We start from the raw sequence: 26,724 nt of genomic DNA on the forward strand, positions 1-26,724 counted from the left end.
CGTAAACGATCAGCTGTTTACGATTTACATCAACGATTTAGATGAAGGCATTGAGAATAACATCAGCAAGTTTGCTGATGATACTAAACTGGGTGGCAGTGTGACATGTGATGAGGATGTTAGGAGAATTCAGGGTGACTTGGATAGGCTGGGTGAGTGGGCAGATACTTGGCAGATGACGTTTAATGTGAATAAGTGTGAGGTTATCCACTTTGGGAGTAAGAACAGGAAGGCAGATTATTATCTGAACGGTGTAGTGTTAGGTAAGGGAGAAATACAAAGAGATCTTGGAGTCCTTGTTCATCAGTCACTGAAGGTGAATAAGCAAGTGCAGCAGGCAGTGAAGAAGGCTAATGAAATGTTGGCCTTTATTACAAAGGGATTTGAGTACAAGAGCAAGGAAATCCTTTTGCATTTGTACAGGGCCCTGGTGAGACCACACCTGGAGTATTGTGTACAGTTTTGGTCTCCAGGGTTAAGGAAGGACATCCTGGCTGTAGAGGAAGTGCAGCGTAGATTCACAAGGTTAATTCCTGGGATGTCCGGACTGTCGTACGCAGAGAGGTTAGAGAGACTGGGCTTGTACATGCTGGAATTAAGGAGATTGAGAGGGGATCTGATTGCAACATATAAGATTATTAAGGGATTGGACAAGATAGAGGCAGGAAATATGTTCCAGATGCTGGGAGAGTCCAGTACCAGAGGGCATGGTTTGAGTATAAGGGGTAGGTCATTTAGGACAGAGTTAAGGAAAAACTTCTTCTCCCAGAGAGTTGTGGGGGTCTGGAATGCACTGCCTCGGAAGGCAGTGGAAGCCAGTTCTCTGGATGCTTTCAAGAAGGAGCTAGATAGATATCTTATGGATAGGGGAATCAAGGGATATGGAGACAAGGCAGGAACTGGGTATTGATAGTAGTTGATCAGCCATGATCTCAAAATGGCAGTGCAGGCTCGAAGGGCCGAATGGTCTACTTCTGCACCTATTGTCTATTGTCTATAAAACCAGTGTTCCTTGCAGTATTTTAAAGTCAATGCAGGCATCAGTGCTGAAGTCAGACTGAGAAGATAATAATGCTGTATTCCCCCTTAGGTTATTAATGAGTTGATATATTAAAATGTCACTGCAGAAATAAAAAGCATCCAGGCACTGGGAAATGGAGAAAGACTATGGTGAGTGACTAAATTTCAAGGAGACCTTAAAAAAATGATTTAGTAACTTGAAAGAGCTTAAATTGAATGTGCTCTGCCCTGCGAGCCAGCCATTTTTAATGTTCTGCTGTTCAGCCAGAATCAAAATGAAGTGGGTGAAGAGAGAATACGAAAGGGGCTGCAATCGGGAGATTTGGAATCTTGTTCATGACATCCACTATTGGGTTCACAGTGACATGGAAAATGATAATCAGATGGATAAAGAACTAGTCACTATTGAGAAGTACAATTTGATAAGATACAGTGGAAGTGAGTTTGAGTTCTGATGCCTTAAAAGCTCGAGAATACATTTCAGGCAGTACAGTAGTGTAATAGGTAACGCTGTTGTCTCTTAGCTCCAGTGACCAGGTTTGATCTTGCCTCCCTGTTCAGTCTGTGTGGTGTTTACTTCTGGCTGCATTGCTTTCCCATAGGTATTCCAGCAGGTCCTTACAACCCAAAGACATAGGCTTCTGTAAATTACCCTGAGTACAGGTGCATGAAACTGTTGGGAATGACAGAGTAAGTTACAGGGAAATAAGTGAAGGAAAGGAATTGATGCCATTTATATGTGACCCAGCATAGCCAATGATCAAATGACTGTATCCTACTTAGTGATAAATATTTAAAGACCACAGGTCTGTTACTGGAATAAACTAATGAAAGATGATCAAGTCTTAATAAAGTTATTTCCAGATCATTGGCAGATAAAAGCATGGAATGTGATGTTACTCATTTTGGTAGTGCAGGTGCAAAGAGCACTCACTCAGAGGATGCTTGCTGCTGGGATTATCTCAAGGATATGGCCACAATATTGAGGTGTCCATACAAAAGGGGAACTGAAAAAGATCAGTTATCAGTGGAGCACAGAGACTTGGAGGGAGTGATTGAGGCGAATGTCATGCAAGCACATAGTTTAGAGTTAACATTCAAGAAGGAAAGGTAGAGCATTAATTTGGCCTGCTGAAGGGGTGCTGGAGCTAGCTAAATCTTCTTCATGTTGAATTAAAGAAAATTAAAATAAAGGTATAAGAGCAGAATTAAGCCATTTGGCCCATCGAGTCTATCCTTCATTTTATCACAGCTGATCCAATTTTCCTCTCACCCCCAATCCCCTGCCTTCTCCCTTTATCCCTTAATGCTTTGACTAATCAACAATTATCCGTTGTGGTGAAATGTTACTAGCTAAGTAGTCAGCCTATGTCTTTACTGACTATTAGAACATTGAGCAAGAAAAGTTTAACAAAGTGATAGCAGCATACTGTGAAGATGTCTCCTGTGTACAGGAGAATGAAAGGTGGCCAAGTGTGGGGCTTGTTCACACCTGAAATAATTGGATGAGGTAGGAACATAGTAAAGAAGTGATGCAAGTTGATTCCATTGAGGCAGGCTGGTCTGTGCCATAAAGGAAGCCTTATGACACAAAGTTGAAAAAGGTGGAAGAGCTAACTTTGAAGTCCTACTAAGAGATTTGGAATCAAGCTTATTATTGCTGACATACATCGATAATTTGTTGTTTTATGGCAAGAGTGCAGTGCAAGACATTTAAAAAATTAATATGATTTACATCATATTAAAAAGCTGTTCCTAATATACATAGAGACATCAGGCTCCTTATCTGCATCCAACTGGCCCATAATGCAATGAACCTGATAAAGTCGTCATTTGCTTACATGTTATTGAATATAACTTAGATGCTATGTATTACTGCCGTCAATCAATTTGCCATTTACTTAATTGGGCATGTTGTCTGCAGGCTTTCTATATTGCTGCCAATATGTGACTGACCAGTGTCTTTTCTATTTTATTGTAGTGACCAATAAGAAACCTACATTGGTTTCTATTACTAAGGTCAAGCATTTTGAAGGATCATCGTCCTTCGTGCGAAGGTCACAGTGGACACTCGAACAGCTTCGACAAGTGAATGGTATAGATCCCAACAAGGTGAGCCTAGTGAAGGAATAGTGCATTTGAATCTGCATTTAGTTCACCAATTTCATGTTTGTTTAAAGTGAACTTTTTGTAACTTTCCTAATAAGTTGTAAAGTATATTTCAGTTCATTTTTTTAAAATAATTTTTTTTATTAGTTTTTCAAAACATTTTACAAATTAAAAACCCCAAATCCCAATGAGGAACATTAATACAGTGCAAAATTAAGCATACAATAACAATATGCTACAAAGGAAGAGAATTTAACAAAAAAGCACCTAAATTAAAGACAAGTAAGCTTAGTATCCTCCCCAAGCCCCACAACACAAGAAAAAACAACAACAACTCCAGACCGACCACAACACAATATAGAGAGTATAAGTCAGGACAGTTAAACTCCCAGACTGTGAATACACTTAGCAACAGAGGATAATAATGCCTACTACCAGAAAAAAAAAGGGAGCTGAAAGCAAGGGACCGAAAAGAAGAAAAAAAAAACCCTAGTCAAGAGGAAGGTTATGAAAGTACTCGATAAAAGGTCCCCAGACCTTGTGGAACTTTAGATCCGAATTAAGAACTGAATAATGAATTTTTTCGAGGTCCAAGCAGGCCATAATGTTGTTAAGCCACTGCGCATGAGTGGGCGGGGCAACATCTCTCCATCTAAGGAGGATCAAGCATCTAGCCAGGAGAGAGGCAAAGGATAATATTCGGCATTTGGTCGGACCCAGACATAAATCTGTCTCGCCCCAAAAACCGAACAGAGCAATTAAGGGGTTTGGTTCTGGGTGCTGATTCAGAATACACGATAATGTAGTGAAGACATCTTTCCAGAATTTCTCCAAGCTAGGACAGAACCAGTACATATGGATGAGAGAGGCCACGCCCCTCTTGCATTTATCACAGAGCGGACTAATGCTAGGGTAGAATCGAGATAGTTTAGATTTAGACATATGGGCTCTATGAACAATCTTAAACTGTAAAAGGCAATGGCGAGCAGAAAGAGAGGTTGAGTTAACCGATTTGAGAACTGAGTCCCAGCTCTCCTCGGATAAGGAGATATTTAAATCCTGCTCCCAGGCTATTTTAATTTTATCCACAGGGGCCCGTCGTAAGGCTGCTAGTTTATCTCGGATAATTGATATTAAACCTTTACGTAGTGGATTAATGGAAAGAAATAGGTCCATAGCATTTTTCGCAGGCATTTCAGGAAAGTTAGGAATTAAAGGAGCAATAAAGTGTCGGATTTGGAGATATCTGAAAAAATGAGCGTTAGGCAGATTGAACTTAACAGAGAGCTGCTGAAAAGAAGCAAAGCGATTATCAATGAAAAGATCTTCAAAATGTCTGATGCCCTTCCTATACCAAACATGGAATGCTGAATCGTACGTAGTAGGTAAAAAAAAGGTGATTATGTGCGACAGGGCTGGAAACGGAAAACCCCTGGAAACCATAGCATTTCCTGAACTGAGCCCATATACACAAAGTGTGTCTAACAAGAGGATTAGCTATTGATCTGGGCAGACTACTAGGGAGTGCAGAGCCAAGAAGTACAGAGATAGATAATTCTTTAGTGGAGCTCAACTCCATTGGCACCCAGTTAGGGCACTCGGGTTGGCCGTGGAAGAAAGACCAAAAGGTAGCACAACGTATATTAGCTGCCCAATAATATAAACGAAAGTTAGGTAAAGCCATGCCACCCTCTTTTTTAGATTTTTGGAGGTGGATTTTATTAATTCTAGAGCGCTTATTCTGCCACAGATATGACAAAATAATAGAGTCTAAGGAATCAAAAAAGGATTTAGGAATAAAAATTGGGATAGATTGAAATGTATAAAAATTTGGGGAGAACATGCATTTTAACAACATTAATATGACCTACCAAAGACATAGATAGAGGTGACCATTGTACCAGATTCTGTTTTATAGCATATGAAAGATTGGCAAAGTTTTCACGAAAGAGATCTTTAAACTTCCTTGTGACTGTAATTCCAAGATAAGTAAATTGATTATGGACTACTTTAAAAGGGAGATCACGAAATGTTAGTTCTTGTGCTTCTTTATTAATTGGGAAAAGTTCACTCTTATGTAAATTAAGTTTATAGCCAGAGATCTGGCTAAACTGGTCAAGAAGTGAAAACATTAGAGGTAAGGATGTAGACGGATTTGAGAGAAAGAGTAATAAGTCATCAGCATAGAGAGAAACTTTATGCTCAACACCCCCTCTCCAAATCCCGGTCAATTCAGGACAGTTTTGAAATGCTATCGCCAGAGGTTCTATAGCCAAATCAAAGAGAAAGGGACTTAAGGGGCATCCCTGACGGGTGCCACGTTTAAGATTAAATACTTGTGATTTCTGAAAATTAGTTAAAATAGAAGCAGTAGGACACAGGTACAGCAATTGGATCCAAGAGATGAAACTTTGGCCGAGGTCAAATTTTTCTAAGACTGCAAAAAGGTAGTTCCACTCTATACGATCAAATGCTTTCTCCGCATCGAGGGAAATAACACATTCAGGAATCCCAGTTGGAGGTGAGTATAAGATATTCAATAAACGCCGAATGTTAAAAAAAGGGAGACGGTTTTTAATAAAGCCTGTTTGGTCATCAGAGATAATGGAGGGAATAACGGTTTCTAATCTATGAGCCAAAACTTTAGCTAAGATCTTTACATCAACATTGAGCAGAGAGATCGGCCTATACGAGGAACACTCTGTTGGGTTTTTGCCCTTTTTTAAAAGAAGAATAATAGATGCCTCATTGAAAGAGGGTGGCAATTTGCAGTAATTAAACAAGTCAGATAATACTGAAAGTAACTGAGGAGAAAGAAGTGAAGAGAATGATTTATAAAATTCTACAGGGAACCCATCAGGTCCAGGAGATTTCCCTGAGGACTGTGCAGAAATTGCAAAAGATATTTCTTCTGATGATATAGGCGCATTGAGTTTGGCTTTGAAATCAGATAAAAGTGAGGGGATATTCAGATTCTGTAAAAATTGATCAACAGAGATATTGTCATTCAGAGATTCAGAGGAATAAAGCCGAGAATAAAAATTTTTAAATGCATCATTAATTTCTAAGTGATCCGATGTAAAGTCTCCGTTCTCCTTCCGGATCTTTGTAATATGTTGTTTGGCTTTGGAACGCCTCAGCTGATTGGCTAGGAATTTACCAGACTTATCCCCATGAATGTAAAAGCGACTCTTGCTTTCGAGAAGTTGGCGTTCGACAGGTTGAGTGGACAGAAGGTTAAATTTAGTTTGGAGTTCAACGCGCTTCTTGTATAATTCAGGGTTCTTAGTTTGGGCATATATTTGATCCAATTCTTTAATCTGGTTAATGAGGTCTAATCGATCTGCACGGGATCTTCTGTTGAGATTTGCTGTGTAAGAGATTATTTGACCCCTCAGATATGCTTTCATGGCATCCCAGACAATCTGGGATGGCACTTCAGGTGATGTATTAGTGTTAAAATAAAAGGTTATCTGATCCTTAATAAATTTTTAAAAATCATCATCCGATAATAAAGTTGAATCAAACCGCCAGTGTTTATTCCTCTGAGGGAGACCAGGAAAGTTCAGAGAGAGAGTAATTGGGGCATGGTCAGAAATCAGTATACTCTGATAGTCACAAGAGTGGGCAAATGGAATAAGTTGGTTATCGAGTAAGAAATAGTCAATTCTAGTGAAGGTATGGTGAACATGTGAGAAAAAAGAATAATCTCTCTCCGTAGGATGGAGGAAATGCCATATATCAGAGATACCAAAATTAGAGAGAAACGATTGGATAGCTAAGGCAGATTTAGTAGGTGATCTGGTAACAGATGACGATCGATCCAGATTAGGATCCAACCAACAGTTGAAGTCACCACCCAGTATAAGAGAGTATGAGTTTAAGTCTGGTAGTGAGGAAAAAAACCGTTCAAAAAAGTTAACATCATCAAAGTTGGGGGCATACAGGTTTACTAGTGCAACTTTAGTGTTATATAGTTTACCAGAAACAATAATAAAATGGCCATTTGTATCAGATATTTTATTATGGAGTTCAAAAGGAATTTTTGAGTTAATAAGAATGGAGACTCCCCTAGCTTTAGCGGCAAAGGATGAATGAAAATGCTGACCCGCCCACTTTGACAGAAGCCGGGAATTATCAAAACAACGAATATGAGTTTCTTGAAGGAAAGCAATGTCAGCTTTGAGTTGTTTGATATGTGAGAATACCTTCCTCCTTTTAACAGGGTGATTTATTCCCTTTACATTCCAGCTCACGAATTTAAGTGCACTAGCCATTATCAATTACTAATGCATAAAGGCAGCAGGCATATAAAAAGTCAAGCAGTACAATAGCAGTCTGGGAGCAGAGATGTAAACATAGATTCGTAAAATCAAAACATATACATGTCCTGAGCAATAAAGAGAAACAATAAATACAGTGAGTGATGTTGGAACTGGGAAACCCACCCCATCCACACAACCCAAAACTAGACGGCTACCAAAACAAGTAGCTAGCTCTACCAAAAAAATTAACCCAAATACAACTTCCAGATCTGTGTCATTAACAGCAGTTCCGTATAAATACTATAGCAAATAGTAACTAGTTTATGCACTAGAAAACATAACTACAGATTAGAACACCTTCTGCAGAAATATAAAACTTAATACAGATAAAATGGGAAGAAAACCAAAACTAACCTACCCGTGAAAAAAGTAAGAGAAAGGGGAAAAAAAAGTAAAAAAAAGAGAGGAAGGGGAAAATTATAAATTCAAGACAAGTATTTATCAACCATTTACGGAGAGGAGAGAAAAAAATTCAGAGATTAGAAAAAGGGGTGAAGAAAAGAAAAGGGGAAAATAAATAAATAAAGACAGAAAGAAAGAAAGAAAAATAAATCAGCAATTAAACTGTGAACCAGCAAACAGGGAGGCCTTCACTAAAGACTTCAAACCTCCAAAACAAGTTAGAGTCAGTTGTAGAACTCTGTAGATAAAGTTATACAAGAATAAAAATAGATTACACACACACCAAATCCAGGGAGAGATTGTCAACAGCCCTTAGAGTTTCAATGAATAATGTCTGAGTGATTCAAGTAAAGTCTGAGTCCAGGAAAAGTAATTTTACTATGAGAAGTACTTATCCACCATTTTAGGAGGTCCGATCGGGTTCCGAAGATGACTGGATAGCCAGAAGACTTGCCACAAATGCTTCAGCTTCCTTCGCTGATTTGAACCACTTGTATTTTCCAGTGTTAAGCTTGATTCGTAGATCGGCAGGAGTACGAAGAGAGGGTTTAAAACCACGATCAAAAAGCACTTTCATTGCGCCTTTAAACTCAGCGCGCATCTTTAAGGTCTGGGGTGCAAAATCTTCCACAAAGCGAATGGTTGTATCCTGGAAAGTAAAAGAACCTCTGCGACGTGCCTCCACAATCAGACTGTGTTTTACCTGGTATTGATGGAAGCACAAGATTACTGGTCGCGGGCGGGAGCCCAGAATTCCGGGGGGAATGTAGAATCTGTGTGCCTGTTCGAGCTCGGGCGGGTTCGGAAGCAAATCTTTCCCAAATATCTCACAGAGAAACTCGGCAAAAAACTTCACTGTTGAGCTCTGTTCGGTGGCCTCTGGCAATCCAAGAATTCTAAGATTGCAGCGTCTGCTGCGATTTTCGAGATTCACCATTTTGGAAAGGAGTTTGTTACATTTTTCCTCTAAGCTGGAACAGAGAGTCTCCAAGTATCGAACACGACTTTCTAAATCTTCAGAAGTCGAATCGATGCGAGATAGGTGTTCAGCATGTTTGTCCACTTTATCGTTGATCCGATCCAGTTTGTCTTCCAACTGTTTGAAAGCGGTTTTAAATTCCTTTAAAATTTCATCTCGGAGCTGTCCGAGCGCAGCCAGGGTCTCGTCTGAGAGAGCCGTAGCTTCCTTTCTCCCGGATTTAGAACTCTTGCTAGACATTGTAAGTTAGATATGTTCACAGGCAAGTAAGAGATACCGAAAAAGTTCCTAACTAAGGTTTAAAAAATGGAGACATTTAGTGCAAAGATAGCGACAGTAACGGAACAAAAGTTCGGAGCAGCTAAACAATCGCCATCTTACCGGAAGTCCATTTCTGTTCATTTTATTGTTATCGGTTTGCCTGGACTCTGAATCGCTATAGAATGTGGAAATCTACAATACATTACAGGCCTTTCAGCCCATAATGTTGTGCCGACCATGTAGCGTACTCTAGAAACTGCCTAGAGTTACCCTACCACATAGCTCTCTATTTTTCTAAGCTCCATGTACCTATCTAAGGATCTCTTAAAACACCCTATTGTATCCACCTCCACCACTGTTACTGGCAGTGTATTCCACTCACCCACCACTCTCTGTGTGAAAAACTTACCTCTGACATCTCCCTTGTACCTACTTCCAAGCACCTTAAAACTATGCCCCCCTGTGTTAGCCAATTCAGCCTCTGGCTCTCCACATGATCAATGCCTCTCCTCGTTTTATACACCTCTATCAGGTCACCTCTCACCCTCCATCACTCCACGGAGTAAGGACAAGTGCACTCAACCTATTCTCATAAGTCATGCTCTCCAATCCAAGCTATGTCCTTGTAAATCTCTTCTGCACTCTCTCTATAGTGTCCACATCCTTCCTGTAGTGAGTTGACCAGAACTGAACACAGTACTCCAATTGGGGTCTGACCAAGGTCATACATAGCTGTAACGTTACCTCATGGCTCTTGAACTCAATCCCATGGTCAATAAATGCCAACACACCATACAACTTATTAACAACATCATCATCCTACGCAGCAGCTTTGAGTGTCCTATGGACACGGACCCCAAGATCTTTCTGATCCTCCACACTGCCAAGAGTCTTACCATTAATACTATATTCTGTCTTCAAATTTGACCCACCAAAATGAATCACTTCACACTTATCTGGGTTAATCTCTATCTGCCACTTCCCAGTCCATTTCTGCAACCTATTGATGTCCCTTTGTAACCTCGGACACCCCTCCAAACTGTCCACAACTCCCCCAACAGTTGCATCATCAGCAAACTTACTAACTCACCCTTCTACTTCTTCATCCAGGTCATTTATAAAAATCACAAAGAGGAGGGGTCCCAGAACAGATCCCTGCAGAACACCACTGGTCACCAACCTCCATGCAGAATACTAATCATCTACAACCACCCTTTGCCTTCTGTGGGCAAGCCAATTCTGGATCCACAAAGTAAGGTCTCCTTGGATCCCATGTCTCCTTACTTTATGAATGAGCCTTGCACAGGGAACTTCATCAAGTGCCTTACTGAAATCCAAATACACTATGTCCACTGCTTTACCTTCAATAATGTGTTTTGTTACATCCTCAAAAAATTCAATCAGGCTCATAAGGTACAGCCTGCCCTTGACAAAGCCATGCTGATGGTCCCTAATCAGCTTATCTCTCTCCAAATACTCATAAATCCTGCCTCTAAGGATTTCCATTCCTCAGGTACTTCTCATGTCCATACTGATGACAAAAAGATCATCGCCCAGCAATCTCTTCCCTCACTTCCCAGAATAGCCTAGGGTATATCTCGTCCAGTCCTGGCAGCTTATCTAACTTAATGCTTTTCAAAAGTTACAGCACATCCTCTTTCTTAAAGCTATTCATTTTTCCCCTGCAATCACTATCCCGTCTTTCGCACTCTGTGATAACTGACATAGGATAGCTGACTAGCATCTTTCAGTGGAGTAAATGTGAGAATTTGAATGTTGGTCCATTGTCATAGACACTCCATGATCCTTAGCATGCATAGAAAGCAAAGGATTCCACTGTCCCTTTTATCTCTGACCATTTTTGTTACTAGTGTTTCGCTGCATATGACATTAAAAAACAATTGAATGCAACATTTTTACTGTAATGTCAGATATGTACCAGATCTGTAGTGTCAGATTGAATTCAAAGGAGTCCAATATCCTAGCAGGCAGATTTAATAGAGCTGGTGTCAGGGTTTAAACTACTATGCAGGGGGATGGGAACCAGAGTGATAGGGCTGAGGAAGGGGAAAATAGAAATAAATCGGAGATAGCGTGCAACAGAATGATAGAAAGGACAGACAGGAGATGAGGCATAATCACAGCCAGTGAGATGAGTTACAGGACAATAGAGATGTGGTGCAGTTAAAATAGAAGGCAATAAATAATGGATTGAAAGTGTTGTATTTGAATGCATGCAGCATAAGAAATAAAACAGACAATCTTGAAATTCAGCTACAGATTGGCAAGTATGACATTGTAGGCAATTCTGAAATTTGGCAAAAGGATGGCAGCCATTAGGAGCTGAGCATCCAAGGATATACGGTGTATCAGAAAGATAGGTTAGTAGGCAGAGGGGCTGGTGTGGCCCTGTGTATAAGAAATAATATTAAATCATTTGAAAGGGATGACATAGGATTGGAAAGTGTCTATGGGTTGAGTTAAGAAATGGCAAGTAAAAGGACCCTAATGGCAGTTGTATACAGGCCTCCAAATAGCAGTCAGGATGTGGATTACAAATTAGAGCAGGAGATAGAAAAAGCATGTCATAAGGGCAATGTCATGATAATCATTGGGGATCTTAACATGAAAGTGGATTGGGAAAAACAAGCCAATACTGGACCTCCAGAGAGAATTTGTAGAATGTCTAAGGGATGGCTTTTTAGAACAGGTTGTTGTTGAGCCCATTAGGGGATCGGCTGTGCTGGATTGGGTGTTGTGCAATGATCCAGAGGTGGTAAGAGAGGTTAAGAAACCCTTAGGGAACAGTGATCACAATATGGTCGAGTTCACTTTGAAATTTGAGAGGGAGAAACGAAACTCCAATGTATCAGTATTTTAGTGGAATAAAGGAAATTACAGTGGCATGAGAGAGGAACTGGCCAAGTTTGACTGGAAAGGGACACTAGCAGGAAGGACAGCAGAATAGCAATGGCTGGAGTTTCTGCGAAAAATGAGGGAAGTGCAAGACAGATATACAGTCGGCCCTACTTACCCGTGAATTCCGCATGCTCTTCCAGCAATTGTTCTTCGAGCATGTACAGACTTCTTTTTCTTGTCATTATTCCCTAAACAATGCAGTATAACAACTATTTTATATAGCATTTACATTGTGTTAGGTGTTATAAGTAATCTGGAGATGATTTAAAGTATACAAGAGGATGTGAATGGGTTATTGTGGATCGAGATTAAAAAAATCATAAGTTCTCTTACTAAGTAAGTCGGAACAGGTACATCCGGTATTATTTAGCATCAGTCAAACATTTGTCTTAGTATATAGTATATAATTTACCTTTCTATGCATATAAAACACTTAAGAGCGTATGTTTCAGTGCCGGGCTTGGGAACGAAAGTTCCCGAGTTCGATTCAGTGACAGACCACTCCTGAGTGCTCTGTCCACCATGCCGGGTTGATATGGAGGATCAAAAACCCAAAACCCAATAATTAAAGCACTGCATTGCTTAGTAATAATTGTAGCTTTCATCGGGGCAGAGCCTTTATCCTTTTAAATTGTTCCAATCATTGACCGACGTAGCCTAACACTTTTCCAGTGACCAATGGTGTTTCACCTCTTTCCAATCGCTTTATTATTTCTACTTTATTTTCAATCGTGATCATGATTATTTTCATGAACAGAAACACTGCGGATTCAGAGCTCTGACACCAGGTCCTAATGTCCACCGCACTGAGACTGGTTAAATAAGGTCTGGGGTTCCGCTGGGTCCTAAGGTTCACCACATTGAGACAGGTTGAATAAGGGACTTGAGCATCTGCAAATTTTGGTATCTGCGAGGGGCCCCAGAACCAATCCCTCGTGGATAAGGAGGGCCGACTGTATTCCAAATAGGAAGAAATTTTCGAATGGAAGAAGAACACTGCTGTGGCTGACAAGTGAAGTCAGAGCCAAAGTAAAAGCAAAAGAGACAGCATACAAGGAAGCCAAAGCTAGTGGGAAGATAGAGGATTGGGAAGATTTTAAAAACTTACAGAAGGAAATTAAGTAGGTCATTAGGAATGAAAAGATGAATTATGAAAGGAAGCTGGTGACTAATATCAAAGAAGATACTAAAAACTGTTTTAGTATATAAATGGTAAAAGAGAGTTGAGGGTAGATATAGGACCAGTAGAAAATGACACTGGAGATATTGTAATGAGAGACGCAGGGATGGCAAAGGAACTGAATGGCCTAATCCTGCTCCTATATCCTATATCTTATGGTACTAGTGGCATGAATGTCTTTAGGTTAAACTGTAATCCTGAAATATAATTAACATCAAATCCAATGCATATATTTGAAATATCACAAGACATAGGAGCAGAATTAGACATTTGGCCCATTGAGTCTGCTCCATCATTCAATCATGGCTGATTATCTTTTCCCCCTCCTCAGCCCCACTCCCCAGCCTTCTAACCATAACCTTTGCCTTGGCCTTTTGAGAACCTATCAATCTCCACCTTAAAAACACCCAATGACCTGGCCTACACAGCTGCCTGTGGTAGTAGATTTCACGAATTCACCACCCTCTAGCTAACGAAATTTCTCCACAACTCTGTTTTAAATGGATCCCTCTGTCCTGATGCTGTGCCCTCTTGTCCTACACTCTCCCATCATGGGATACATCCTTTCCACATCTACTCTGTCTAGGCCTTTTAACCTTCGAAAGGTTTCAGTGAGAGTCCCCCCACCCCCATCCTTCTAAATGCCAGCGAGTACAGGCCCAGAGCCATTAAACATTCCTCATATGTTAAACTTTTCATTCCTGGAATCATCCTTGTGAACTTCATCTGAACCCTCTCCAGTGCCAGCACATCTTTTCTTAGATGAGGACCCCAGACCTATTCACAATACTCAAAGTGAAGTCTCACCAGTTCTTTATAAAACCTCAGCATCGCATTGTTGCTCATATATTGTAGACTTCTTGAAATGAATGCTAACATTGCATTTGCCTTTCTCATCACTGACTCAACCTGCAAGTTAACTTTTAGGGTATTTGACACAAGGATTTGCAAATCCCTTTGTATTTGAGATTTTTGGATTTTCTCCCTGTTTAGAAAATATTTCTTCAACCGAAGTGCATGACATGCATTTTCCAATATTGTATTTTATTTACCACTTTCTTGTCCATTCTCCTAACCTGTCTCAGTCCTTCTGCACCAATCTTTGTATCATCTGCAAACTTGGCAACAAAACATCTATTCCATAATCTAAATCATTGATATACAGCATAAAAAGAAGCAGTTCCAACAACGACCCTTGCAGAACATCACTAGTCACTGGCAGCCAACCCGAAAAGGATCAAACCATAAACAAGAGAAAATCTGCAGATGTTGTGAATCTGAGCAACACACACACAATGCTGGAGGAATTCAGCAGGCCAAGAAGCATCTATGGAAAAAGGTACATTCAATGTTTTGGACCAAAACCCTTTGACGGGTCTGGAGAAAAAAAAACTGAGGAGTAGATTTAAAAGATGGGAGGAAGGGAGAGAGAACCACCGGGGAGCATTACCTGAAGTTTGAGAAATCGATGTTCATGCCATTGAGGTTGGAGACTACTCAGACGGAATATAAGGTGTTGTTCCTCCAACCTGATAGCATGAACACCGATTTCTCAGTGTGGCCTTATCACAACAGTGGAAGAGGCCATGGATGGACATAATGGAATGGGAAGTCAAATTAAAATGGTTGGCTATTGGGAGATCCTGCATGCTCTGGCAGATGGAGTGTAGATGCTCTGCGAAGCAGTCTCCCAATCTATGTCGGGTCTCACCGATGTTCAGGAGGCCACACCGGGAGCACCGAACACAGTAAGTGACCCCAACAGACTCACAGGTGAAGTGTCGCCTCACCTGGAAGGACTGTTTAGAACCCTGATGGTAGTGAGGGAGGAGGTGTAGGGTTTAGCACTTGTTCCACTTGCAAGGATAAGTGTCAGGAGGGGGATCAGTGGGGAGGTATGAATGGACAAGGGAATCGTGCAGGGAGTGATCCCTGCAGAAAGTTAGGGGGAGGGAAAGATGTGCTTGGTGGTGGGATCTCATTGGACGTGGCAAAGGTTTCAGAGAATTATGTGCTGGACAAGGAGTCTGGTGAGATGGTAGGTGAGGACAAGAGGAACGCTGTCCCTGGTAGGGTGGTGGGAGGATGGGGTAAGAGCAGACATGCAGTTGAGGGCAGCGTTTTGGGAGACCGCTTCACCAAGCATCTGCACTCCGATTGCCAGAACAAACGGGATCTCCCAGTGGCCTCACATTTTAATTCCATTTCCCGTTCCCATTCTAATATGTCCATTCATGGCCGCCTCTACTGTCACACCGAGGCCACACTTAGGTTGGAAGAACAACACCTTGTATTCCTTTTGAGTAGCCTCCAACCTAATGGCATGAATTTCTAATTTCTCAAGCTTCCAATAATGCCCCCCGATAGCAACACCCCCCCTTCCATTTCCCATCTCCTATTCCCCCTCTCACGTCATCCCACCCATCAACTTCCCAGTTCTTTACTTCATCCCTCCCCCTCCAGGTTTCACCTATCACCTGGTGGTTCTCTCTCCCCTCCCCCACCTTTTAAATTTAATCCTCAGCTTTCTTTCTCCAGTCCCGGCAAAGGGTTTCAGCCTGAATGCAGCTGTACTTTTTCCCGTAGATGCTGCCTGGCCTGCTGAGTTCCTCCAGTATTTTGTCTGTGATAACCAGAGAAGGATTCTTTTCTTTCCACTCGTTGCCTCCTACCAGTCAGGCAATGCTCTGACCATGTTTGTAACTTTCCTGTAATTCCATAGGCTCTTAACTTGGTAAACAGCCTCGTGTGGCACCTTCTGAAAATCCAAATATACAACATCCACTGCATCCCCTTTATCTATCCTAGGTGTAATCTCACTGAATTTCAAGAAGTTCATCAGGTAAGATTTTCTCTTCAGGACACCATGCTGACTTTGTCCTATCTTGGCCTGTGTGACCAAGTACCCCATAACCTCATCCTTAACAATTGACTCCAACACCTTCCCAACCACTGAGGTCAGGCTAACTGGTTTATAATTTCCTTTCTGCTGCCTCCATCTTTTTTTTAAAGAATGGAGAGACAGTTTGTAAAACTAAATGAATAGACTAATGATCACTTAGTTCTTTTACAACTTCTTCCCATTGATCAGTGAAGTAATGGTCAGAATCTTCAGTTGTATCGCCAACTAGTGCTACTGGCCAATAATAGTACACCGCTGCTTACTGTGGCCTTTACCGAAACCTTTTTGCTCAATAAGCATATTCAGTATCAAATTTGGATGCAGAGACTACTGACAGAATGCAAGCACTTTCCCTCTGTAGCCAAGTAGCATTCTGCTGCGTACGGTACTAAGAAGCTTCACTGCAGTTTTGTATCAATTGGAAATTGTGCCCTGTACACACCTGTACACCCAAGTCCAAGTCATTAATGTACAGTAAGAAAAGACTGGGTTTCAACATTAACTCCTTGGTAGTTCCACAGTACTACTTTCACAGCTTCTTTCCTTTCCCTCCTATTGAGATAATTTTCAAGCAATGATATAGCCTTTTGTTTCCCTGTGGGCTGCTCTTGATGGCATCTCTACCACCATGGTTATCACGTCTTTTAAAAGTTCATATGTACTTCATCAGCTATATTCCCCTTGTTGACCCTCTCTGTTACTTCATCAAGAGGCTCTATCAAGTTTATTGGACATGATGCGTTTATGCCATATCCATGCTGGCATTTTCTAATCAATATATACTTGTCCAATCGACAGCTGAAGTGTATTTCAGCAGGTCACTGTGATTGCTGCAATAATTCCTGTTTGGAAGAATCAATATCAAAGGGAATGGCTGGCAGATCCTGTCACTGGATACTTCCAAACTTCACATCTGTTTCACAATCCAATTAATTAATTTAATAAAAAAAATAAGCAGGATATCAAATCAATTGACAAGACCAGAATTTATTTCACATTTTTTGCCACCCAGGATGTGCTGGTGCTTCCCCCTCTCATATCACTGCAATCCTTGAGTTGAAGTAACCCAGAAAAGAGGTCTGTAGTTTTACCATATGGTGATGAGGAAATGACAAAAATGCCCCGTGGTAGGATGGTGCATGATTAGGCAAGGAACCATGTGCTTTCAATCTTGTCCTCTTTGATGGTAGGATTTCTGTGTTTATGTAGTGAGATTGACTGTGCAGAATCAGTCAAGGTATTGAGGTAAACTTCCTCAGTGGATTTGAGTTGCCTATGTTATAGCCACACTCATCTAAGCAAAGAGAAGTATTCCATCATATTCTTGAACTGCCTTGCAGATGTTGGAAGGACATTTAGGAGACATAGGGTGAGTCATACAGTGCATTAATTATCCTTTTGTTGTCTTGTAGCCACAGTATATGGCAGTCTCTCTAGTTTCTGGCTGACCCCAGGGTTAGGGGAGGGCACAGTTCTGTTGAATTTAACAAGATGGTTAAATTCTCTTGTTGGCAATTGACCTTGATAGTCACCTGTATGTTGTGAATATTAATAGCTGTTATCATCCCAGATATACTGTATATTCTCGCCAGATTTTGCTGAATCTGAATGTGGACTGCTTCAGTTTCAGCTAAGATATGAATTGAATTTAGTGTTATGGAGTCATCAGTAATGGTTCTCACTTCTGATGTTATGATGAGGAATCTCAAAGGAATTCCTGTGTTGATGTCCTGTGACTGGGGTTTAGATGATTGGCTTTCAGCAGCCACAGACATCCTACCTTTGGACTCCGAGCTCCGCAAACATTTACTCCCGAGTCCGTTTGTCATCTTCTTTCCTGGGAGATTATACTCGGGAACCAAGATATGGCAGACCAATAAACATGTACTTTGGTTCTGACCTCATAAGGAAAGCACAAATAGCCTCCCTGGTAAGTTGAGGAACTAGTCACCCAGAGAGGGAAAGAGGAAGAGATGGAAATTAGTTGAGGTCCTCTGTTGGTCAAGGTCAATCATGGAGGACTGTCTATGTGATATGCAAGCCAGGGCAATAATATATGGACAGCTAGCAGTTGCCCATGTGGCAAGCTCCCAGTCTTCACACAGCTGATGACTGCAAAGGAACAGCAGAGACCAATATAGTTTATCATCAGCAGCATCACAGGAGTTACCAGTCAGCGTTGAACTCAACGTAGGATCGCTTTAGAGACTCCAGCTCCGGATTTTTCCTCTGAGTTCACTCCTAAAGCCTTCCCCGTGAGTGAGTATAGCCACAAGGTACCAGAAGTTTGAGATCAGAGTTCTTCCTCTCTCAGATGAGCTGCCAACAATGGCTGATGAGTCCCGTCTACCCAAAGCAACTGATTTTAAGGTGCTAGTGACCCGCCTTTGCCCATTTTCATGTCAATAGAAACTGTTTCGCCAGACTTGTTAGCTGAGCCACAAGTGATGGCCAGTTGCCAGACTTGGCTGTCAGAGGCTATTTGAGAAACGCACCACTGGGGGCATTTAATAGGTAGTGGGAGCTTATCCCCACTGCCACCCCCTCCCTCCCCCCCCCCCGGCTATAACAACCTTAAGGAACCAGAAATTAGTAGTGGAAAAAAATGTGCTGGGGAAGTAAATGGAGCTTGAAGACGAGTGAATCTTGAATGTACTGTACATCCCAGAGTACTGCAGGGAGTGCTCCTGGAAATAGTGAATGCATTTGTGGTTACCTTCTAGAAGTCTTTACAACCTGGAGCAGTTCTTACATTTGGGGGATGGCAAATTTAATCCCATAATTGACACATTGTTAAAAGACTATGCTTTGTGGATCCAGAATTGGCTTGCCCACAGAAGGCAAAGAGTGGCTGTAGGCGGGTCATATTCTGCATGGAAGTCGGTGAACAGTGGTGTGCCTAAGGAATCTGTTCTGGGACCCCTTTCTTCATAATTTTTATAAATGACCTGGATGAAGAAGTGGAGGGATGGGTTTGTAAATTTGCAGATGACATGAAGGTTGGGGGTGTTGTGGATAGTGTGCAGCGCTGTCAGAGGTTACAGCGGGACATCGATAGGATGCAAAACTGGGCTGAGAAGTGGCAGATGGACTTCAACCCAGATAAGTGTGAAGTGGTTCATTTTGGTAGGTCAAATATGATGTCAGAAAATAATATTAATGGTAAGACTCTTGGCAGTGTGGAGGATCAGAGGGAATTTGGAGTCCGAATCCATAGGACACTCAAAGCTGCTGCACAGGTTGACTGTGTGGTCAAGAAGGCATATGGTGTATTGGCCTTCATCAACCGTGGGATTGTGTTCAGGTGTCGAGAGGTAATGTTACAGCTAAATAGGACCCTGGTCAGACCCCAGTTGAAGTACTGTGCTCAGTTCTGGTCACTTCACCACAGGAAGTATGTGGAAACCATAGAAAGGGTGCAGAGGAGACTTACAAGGATGTTGATTGGATTGGGGAGCATGTCTGATGAGAATAGATTGAGTGAATTTGTCCTTTTTTCCTTGGAGTGACAGAGGATGAGAGGTGACCTGATAGAGGGGTATAAGATGATGAGAGGCATTGATTGTGTGGATAGTCAGAGGCTTTTTCCCAGGGCTGAGGTGGCTAACACGAGAGGGCACAGTTTTAAGGTGCTTGGAGGTAAGTATAGAGGAGCTGTCAGGGGTAAGTTTTTTATGCAGAGAGTGGCGAGTGCTTGGAATGGGCTGCCAGTGATGGTGGTGGAGGCGGATACGATAGGGTCTTTAAAGGGACTCCTGGATAGGTACATGGAGCTTACAAAAATAGAAGGCTGTGGGTAACCCTGGGTAATTTCTAAAGTACATGTTCGGCATAGCATTGTGGGCCAAAGGGCCTGTATTGTGCTGTAGGTTTTCTATGTTTCTATTAAGTAACCTAGGATGCAAGGTGAGTGTTTAGACTTCAGTATTTCTCAATACTGTATATCTCAATGGTCTGCATGAAGGAAGGAAATAATAACATTGCCAAGTTTGCAGAAGGTACAATGCTGAGAGGGGCTATTACCGTAGCTGAAACGGGAAAACGCAGAGAGGCTACAGCTTGATCTTGGTATATTGGGCTAGTGAGCAAATGTATGAGAGACAATGAGGTTTAATGTGGATAATTGTGAAATTGTTGTAAAAGCAGTAAGGCAGATTATTATCTGAATATTTGGAAAAGTGCACTGTCACTGAGTTGTCCATGTACATCAAGTTGCTGAAATTAAGCAGTTAGGGTCACCTTCTGTTGCATGTGCTTTTAAGGCAAGGAACAAGGATGTTTTCCTGCAGCTCGACAGTGCTTTGATGAGACCCCATCCAGATATCTGAATGCAATGTTGGTCTTTCCAGCTGAGAACAGGTGCTCTTGACACAGAGGAATGGAACAAAGATATCCTCAACTTATTCCTGGAATGATGGGTGATGGGGCTAAGGCATGAAGATTGGATCTATGTTCACTGGAGTATAGAAGAATGAGGGAAGAACTCAATGAAAACTATTACATTCTAATAGGACTATACAAACTAAATGTAGGGAAGATGTTCCCAATGGCTGCAAAAACCCGAACTTTGGGGTCAAAGCCTCAGTATGCCATTTAGAACTGAAGTGTTTTATTTTACTAAGAGTGCAATGAAATCCTGGAATTCTCTGTACATTGGAGGCCAGATCGTTACTTATGTTCATGAAGATAGATACAATTTAATACCAGAGGGTCCAGGGAATTATGGCAAAATGGCAGGGACAAGTTAATGAAGAGAATGATTATATTCAGTAGTGGGGCAGCCCAGAACGATTGAACAAGCTACTCTTACCGTCCATGATCTTTTCATCTTCCTACTAGTTACATTTTATCCTATGCCTCCAAAGTCACACTAGTGTGTTCTTACCATTTACACTCTAGGCCTCTCAACCCCAGTTAAATCTTCGCAAAGCCATTGTTGTAAACCTGCTAGTCCTAGAAATGTCCTCATGAAAATTCTCTGCACTTTCTGTACAGGAATCACATTGTTTCTCTCATGTGGTAACTGGAACTATATGCAGAATCCTTTTGTGGGCCAGAGTCATTTCAAGCCTTCCTTCTCTAAAATACTGTATTGATTCAGGCGGTTTTACGCTGCAGCCTGTAAGTTTAACAGTCACCACTGATAAACCAGATCTTATTAAAAATTCTCAGCTGCACTGGTTGGTTTTGAACTTGCCTCTAGATTCCCAATTTGCTCTTCCAGTAACATCATTGCTACAGTGCTATGAGTTAATTTTTGCACTTCATTGCCCAATCAGTATCTTGGAATTCTCTAACTCACCCTAATTTTATAAGTTATGGAGAAAAATCAGGGCACTTATTTGGATAACTTTCCAACGTTTGGCATGAAGATTATGGACTAGCGAACCTGGTTTTGTATATACTTGTAACTACAGGCAGAGGGAATTAACAACACAGGAAGAGGCTATTTGACTGCTCAAATCCTCATGGGCTCTCTGTAGGTGCATTGCAGCTCATCTCATTGTTTGCCCATTTCCTGAAGCCACTGATATTTTGTTTCTTACAAATACTGATCCGGTTCTGTTCTGAAGATCACAGTTGAGCCATCGCCATCCGTCTGTCAGTCAAAGCATTCCAGATTGTAAACTCTCACTGCATTTAAAAAAAACAATAAATCGGCAGGTGTTGCTTTTGGTTTTAGTTCACCTCGAAGTCTGCAATATTTTGGAAAGTAACATGAGAAGCAGAAGTCTGAGTTGATCAGATAATCCCTTGTGCCCTCTTCACTAATCAAAATCAAAGCTGAATAGCTGAATCGGCCTTCCTTTCTGGTCCTGTGCCATGTTCCTTCATTTCCCTCAGTACATAACTGTCTCTCAGCTTCAGTATTGTTTATATTCTCCAGTTGAACCCTACATCTGTTGCAATTGCCAGATTTTCTTTATCCGCTCTGCTTCTTATGACTTTAAAAAAGAATTGTAAAAATTGTCTTTATTGTAAACAGTAAATTTGACTGAATCATATTGAATTGAATATTCTGTTGCCAAATCTAAATATGATTTCACTGGGGACAAAGGAAAAAGATTGTACAATTATATTGTCTCTATATCTCTTAACACTACTTTTGTGTAAATTTATCTATTTCTTTTATCTATTCCCCAGAAATGTATGCTGTAACCAGATATTGTGCACAACTTCCAAACATTTATAGTTTCTAGTTTCTTCAAATCAAAATTTCCATCCTTTAATCTTTTGAATTATTTATTGCTTCATTATGACTACAATGAAGCAATAAAATATATTTGGTTCTCTAATTTTTTAATTTCACTGCTTCCAGTTTTTCTTTGTAAATTTCATACTCAAATCAATTTTTTTTTTGCTCTCATGTCTGCCTCCAGCAGATGAAGCTGCTGCTTATTTATTCAATCAATGTCACCTTATAATTTTAGGCTTCTGTTTACAGAACCCAGCATGTCACAACTGTTTATCTTCAACAAACTTTGATATATCCCTCTCTGTGATTCATTTTATTGAATATAATCTGGATTTTCCATGAAGATCTCAGTGAGAACTCAGAGTGTCCGTGAGAAACGTTAAGTTGCATCGGTGTGGAATCTCATTCCTCTGAAGAATGCAATCCTACAGAATTATGGGGAAATGTCAGTAAAGAAATGACTTGCAATGTACTTTCAGAGAGCCAGCAGGGGGTTGAGGGCCAAATGGCCTCCTGCGCTGTTGCAGACATATAAACTATTTGCTTCTTCCCTCTGTAACTCTGTGTCTGTATCCCCAGACTTAGTTTCTTTGGTATTTTTAATTCCTGCTTCTTCTGTGTAGTAGTCTATATGTCTCCCTGAGGAATCTTTAATCTGATTTGGTTGGAGTGGCTCCGTACTTTGTACCTGCTCACAGATGCCACAGACACCAGATGCTAAATTTAATCAGTTGAAAGATGGCTGTGCTCTTTGCAAATAAGCCCAATGAAGGTCTGTGAGCAATTATACGAAACTATTTTTATGCCACCCACGGTAGAATCTGGGCTGAAGTGAATCAATTTGGGCTTGCCAACGATATCCCCATGTGATACCATTGTCCATAATTTCTAATTTGAATACTTGCCATTTTCTCAATTCGGTTTATTTTTAAAGTCAAATTGACTTTACTGACCAGGTCAATAATTTGCTTTCAATTCCATTAACTTGAATTTCATATAAATCTCTTCTGTGGCACCTTCATGAAGGCCTGAAATCTCTTCCCAATTGTTCACTCTGTTTCTCAGATTTCTAACACAATCAACATTAAAAGATTATTGTACTACAGGTTCTGCACACATAGGGAACTTGTCATTTCAAAGATAATGACATTACGATGCTTGTATGTTATAAACTAATCAAATGAAAGTAATTATTTTCCTCCGCCTGGATGAGTGTAGGCATTGTCATTATTTCAACACAAAAGCAATTTGTTAATTATTATTGTCTTCTAGGATTGTCCTGAATTTGACCTTGTGTTTGAGAATGCCTTTGACCAGTGGGTTGCCAGCACAGCCTCCGAGAAATGTACCTTCTTTCAAATCCTTCACAATATTTCTCAGCGATACCTTTCAGACAGAAAGCCGGAGTTCATTAATTGCCAATCTAAATTGTTGGGTGGTAAGTCTGCATTTGCTATATTGTGATTGTCTTCAAATCTGTGACTTATATCCTGATTTATATCCTAATTGAATTGTAATTATGGAAGAAGATACCATCTGAAAATGTCATTGACAACTAAAAATTCCAAAGTGATTCTGGTGCACAGCAGGAAAAGTGATTTGATTGACTCGTAATCTGAGGGGGAGAAAAGTAAATTTTCTCTGGCATTGCTGAGTTCACTCACACTCACAAGCATCCTACTTTCCGTTGTATAAACCTGTTGCATCCTTTTTGTAGTGTGAAAAATAGAGTTTCAATTGACTAATAACAGACACGAAAAGTTGGAAAACAAGTATATTTTAAGTTGTTTCCATCTCTTACCTCTCCTCATCTTAAAGCATTTTGTTTGACCCATAACTTTCCTTGTTCTGACGAAAAGCCATTTACCAGAAGTGTTAATTCTGTTTCTCTTTACAGTTAATACTTACAGCATTTTGTTTTTGTTTCAAGTTTCCACCAATTGCAGATTTTTCCTTTTACTTTAAATTCCCATTAGTCTTGCTTCATAGCCTAGTAATAGATTAATTGAATATTGTAAGATTCAAGATTGCTTAATGTCATTTCCTGTACATAAGTGTAAATGAGAACTTAATAATTGTTAACACAAGAGGTTCTTCAGCTGCTAGAAATCCAGAGCAACACACACAAAATGCTATGGGAATGAATAATCAGTCAACTTTTTGAGACAAGACCCTTCACCAGGACTGTAAAAAGAAAGGCAGGAAGACACCAGAATAAGAAGGTAGGGGAAGGGGAAGGAGGACAAACTAGAAGGTGATAGGTGGCCAGGTGGTGGGTAGTGGGGGTTAAAATAAGAAACTGGAAGGTGATAAATGGGAAAGGCAAAGGGCTAGAGAAGAAGGAATCTGATGGGAGGGGAATGAATGATCAGAGGAGGGGGGCGAGCACCAGGGAGAGGTGATAGGCAAGTGAGGAGAAGAGGTAGAGGCCAGAATGGAGAAATGTAAAAGAGGGAAGTGGGAGGATAGAAAAATTACAGGAAGTTGGAGAAATGATGTCCATGCCACCAAGTTAGATGCTACCTAGATAGAACATGAGGTGTTGCTCCACCACCCTGAGAGTGGTCTCATTGTGGCAGAAGAGGAGGCCGTGAACCAAAAAATCAGAACAGGAATGGGGATAGGAATTGAAATGGTTGGCTGGCCATCGGAAAATACTGCTTTTTTTGGATGGTACTGACATGTTCAACAAAGTACCCCAATCTACATCGGGTCTCACCAATGTCAAAGCAGCCACTATGTCTAGAGCACTAGATACAGTAGATGACTCCCAACAGATTTACATATAAAGTAACACGCAAAACGCTGAAGAAACTGAGCAGGTCAGGCAGCATTTATGGAAAAGAGTAAACAGTTGATGTTTCGAGCCAAGACCTTCCTTTGGGATTTGAATGGAAAGGGAGAAGTGGGGAGGTGAGGAAGAAGTACAAGGTGGCAGCTGTTACGTGAAAACCGGACAAGGGGAGGGGAGTGAAGTAAAGAGCTGGAAAGTTGATTGGTGAAAGAGATAAAGGGCTGGAGAAGGGGGAATCTAATTGGATAGTGTAGAAGACCATGTAAGAAAGAGAAGAGGGAGGTGATGGGCAGGTCAGGAGATAAGGTGAGGGGTAGGGGCCATTACCAGAAGTTCAAAAAAATCAATGTTCATGCCATCAGTTGGAGGCTACCCAGACAGAATCTTAAGGATCTCCTCCAACCAGTTTGTAGCCTCATCGCAACAGTAGAAGAGGACGTGGACTGATGTGTTAGAATGGGAAGTAGAAATGAAATAGGCGGCCACCAAGAGATCCCACTTTTTCTGTCAGATGGAGCGAAGATGCTCGGTGATGTGGTCTCCAAATTTACGTCAGGTCTCATGGACATACAGGAAGCCATAGAGGGAGCACCAGGTATAGCAGATGACCCCAATTGACTCACAGGTGAAGTGCCTCCTCAAAGGAATGTTTGGGGCCATGAATGGTAGTAAGGGAGGAGGTGTAGGGGTAGATGTGGTACTTGTTCCACTTGCAAGGTTAAGTACCAGGAGGAAGATCAGTGAGGAGGGACGAGTAGACACAGGAGTCACATAGGGTGCGATCCCTGTGGAAAGTGGGGGGAGGGAAAGATGTGCTTGGTGGTGGGATCCCACTGATGGCAGAAGTTACTGAGAATTATGTGCTGGATGCAAAGGCTAGTGGGGTGGTAGGTGAGGACAAGAGGAACCTTATCCCTAGTGGGGTGGCGGGAGGATGGGGTGAGGGCAGATGTGCCTGAAATGGAAGAGATGCAGGTGAGGGTAAAGGAAAGGAAGCCCCTTTCTTTGAAGGAGAGGGGCATCTCAGTAGTTCTGGAATGTAAAGCCTCATCTTGAGAGCAGATTCAGCAGAGATGGAGGAACAGAGAGAAGGGGATGGCATTTTTACAAGTGACAGGGTGGGAACAGATAGCTGTGAGAGTCAGTCAGTTTATAAAAGATGTCAGTACAATAGATAGACTGTCTCCAGAGACGAGGGAGGGAAGGGAGGTGTTGGAAATGGACCAAGTAAATTTTGAGAGTGAAAGTTGGAGGCAAAGTTGATAACTTCAGTATGGGTGCAGAAAGCAGCACCAATGCAGTTGTCGATGAGGCATAGGAAGAGTTGCGGAGTAATGCCAGTGTAGGCTTGGAACATGGACTGTTCCACATAGCAAACCAAAAGGCAGGCATAGCTGGGACCCATATGATTGCCCATGGCTGTTCCTTTAGTTTGAAGGAAGTGGGAGGAGCCAAAGGAGAAATTATTGAGAGTGAGGACCAGTTCTGCTGGTGGAAGAGAGTGGTGGTGAAGGGGAACTGGTTGGGTCTGCTGTCCAGAAAGAAGCGGAGAGTTTTAAGGCCCTCATGATGGGGGAAGTAGGTGTATAGAGACTGGACGTATCATGTTTGTGTTACATGTGAGGTGTGGCTTCAAC

General features: G+C 41.3%; 1 protein-coding gene across 3 annotated transcripts in view; it reads left to right on the plus strand.

The window, feature by feature from the left end:
• The window catches only part of stxbp6 (syntaxin binding protein 6 (amisyn)), a 353,461-nt gene that overhangs the window by 215,845 nt on the left and 110,892 nt on the right, over positions 1 to 26,724 (plus strand). For all 3 annotated transcript variants that reach the window (XM_073040088.1, XM_073040089.1, XM_073040087.1), the window contains exons 3-4: positions 3,002 to 3,132; positions 23,566 to 23,731. In XM_073040088.1, the coding sequence (XP_072896189.1) occupies positions 3,002 to 3,132; positions 23,566 to 23,731 (297 nt within the window). The remainder of the gene's footprint in view (positions 1 to 3,001; positions 3,133 to 23,565; positions 23,732 to 26,724) is intronic.

This window comes from Hemitrygon akajei, chromosome 3, assembly GCF_048418815.1.
Source record: "Hemitrygon akajei chromosome 3, sHemAka1.3, whole genome shotgun sequence".
NCBI classification, from domain to species: domain Eukaryota; kingdom Metazoa; phylum Chordata; class Chondrichthyes; order Myliobatiformes; family Dasyatidae; genus Hemitrygon; species Hemitrygon akajei.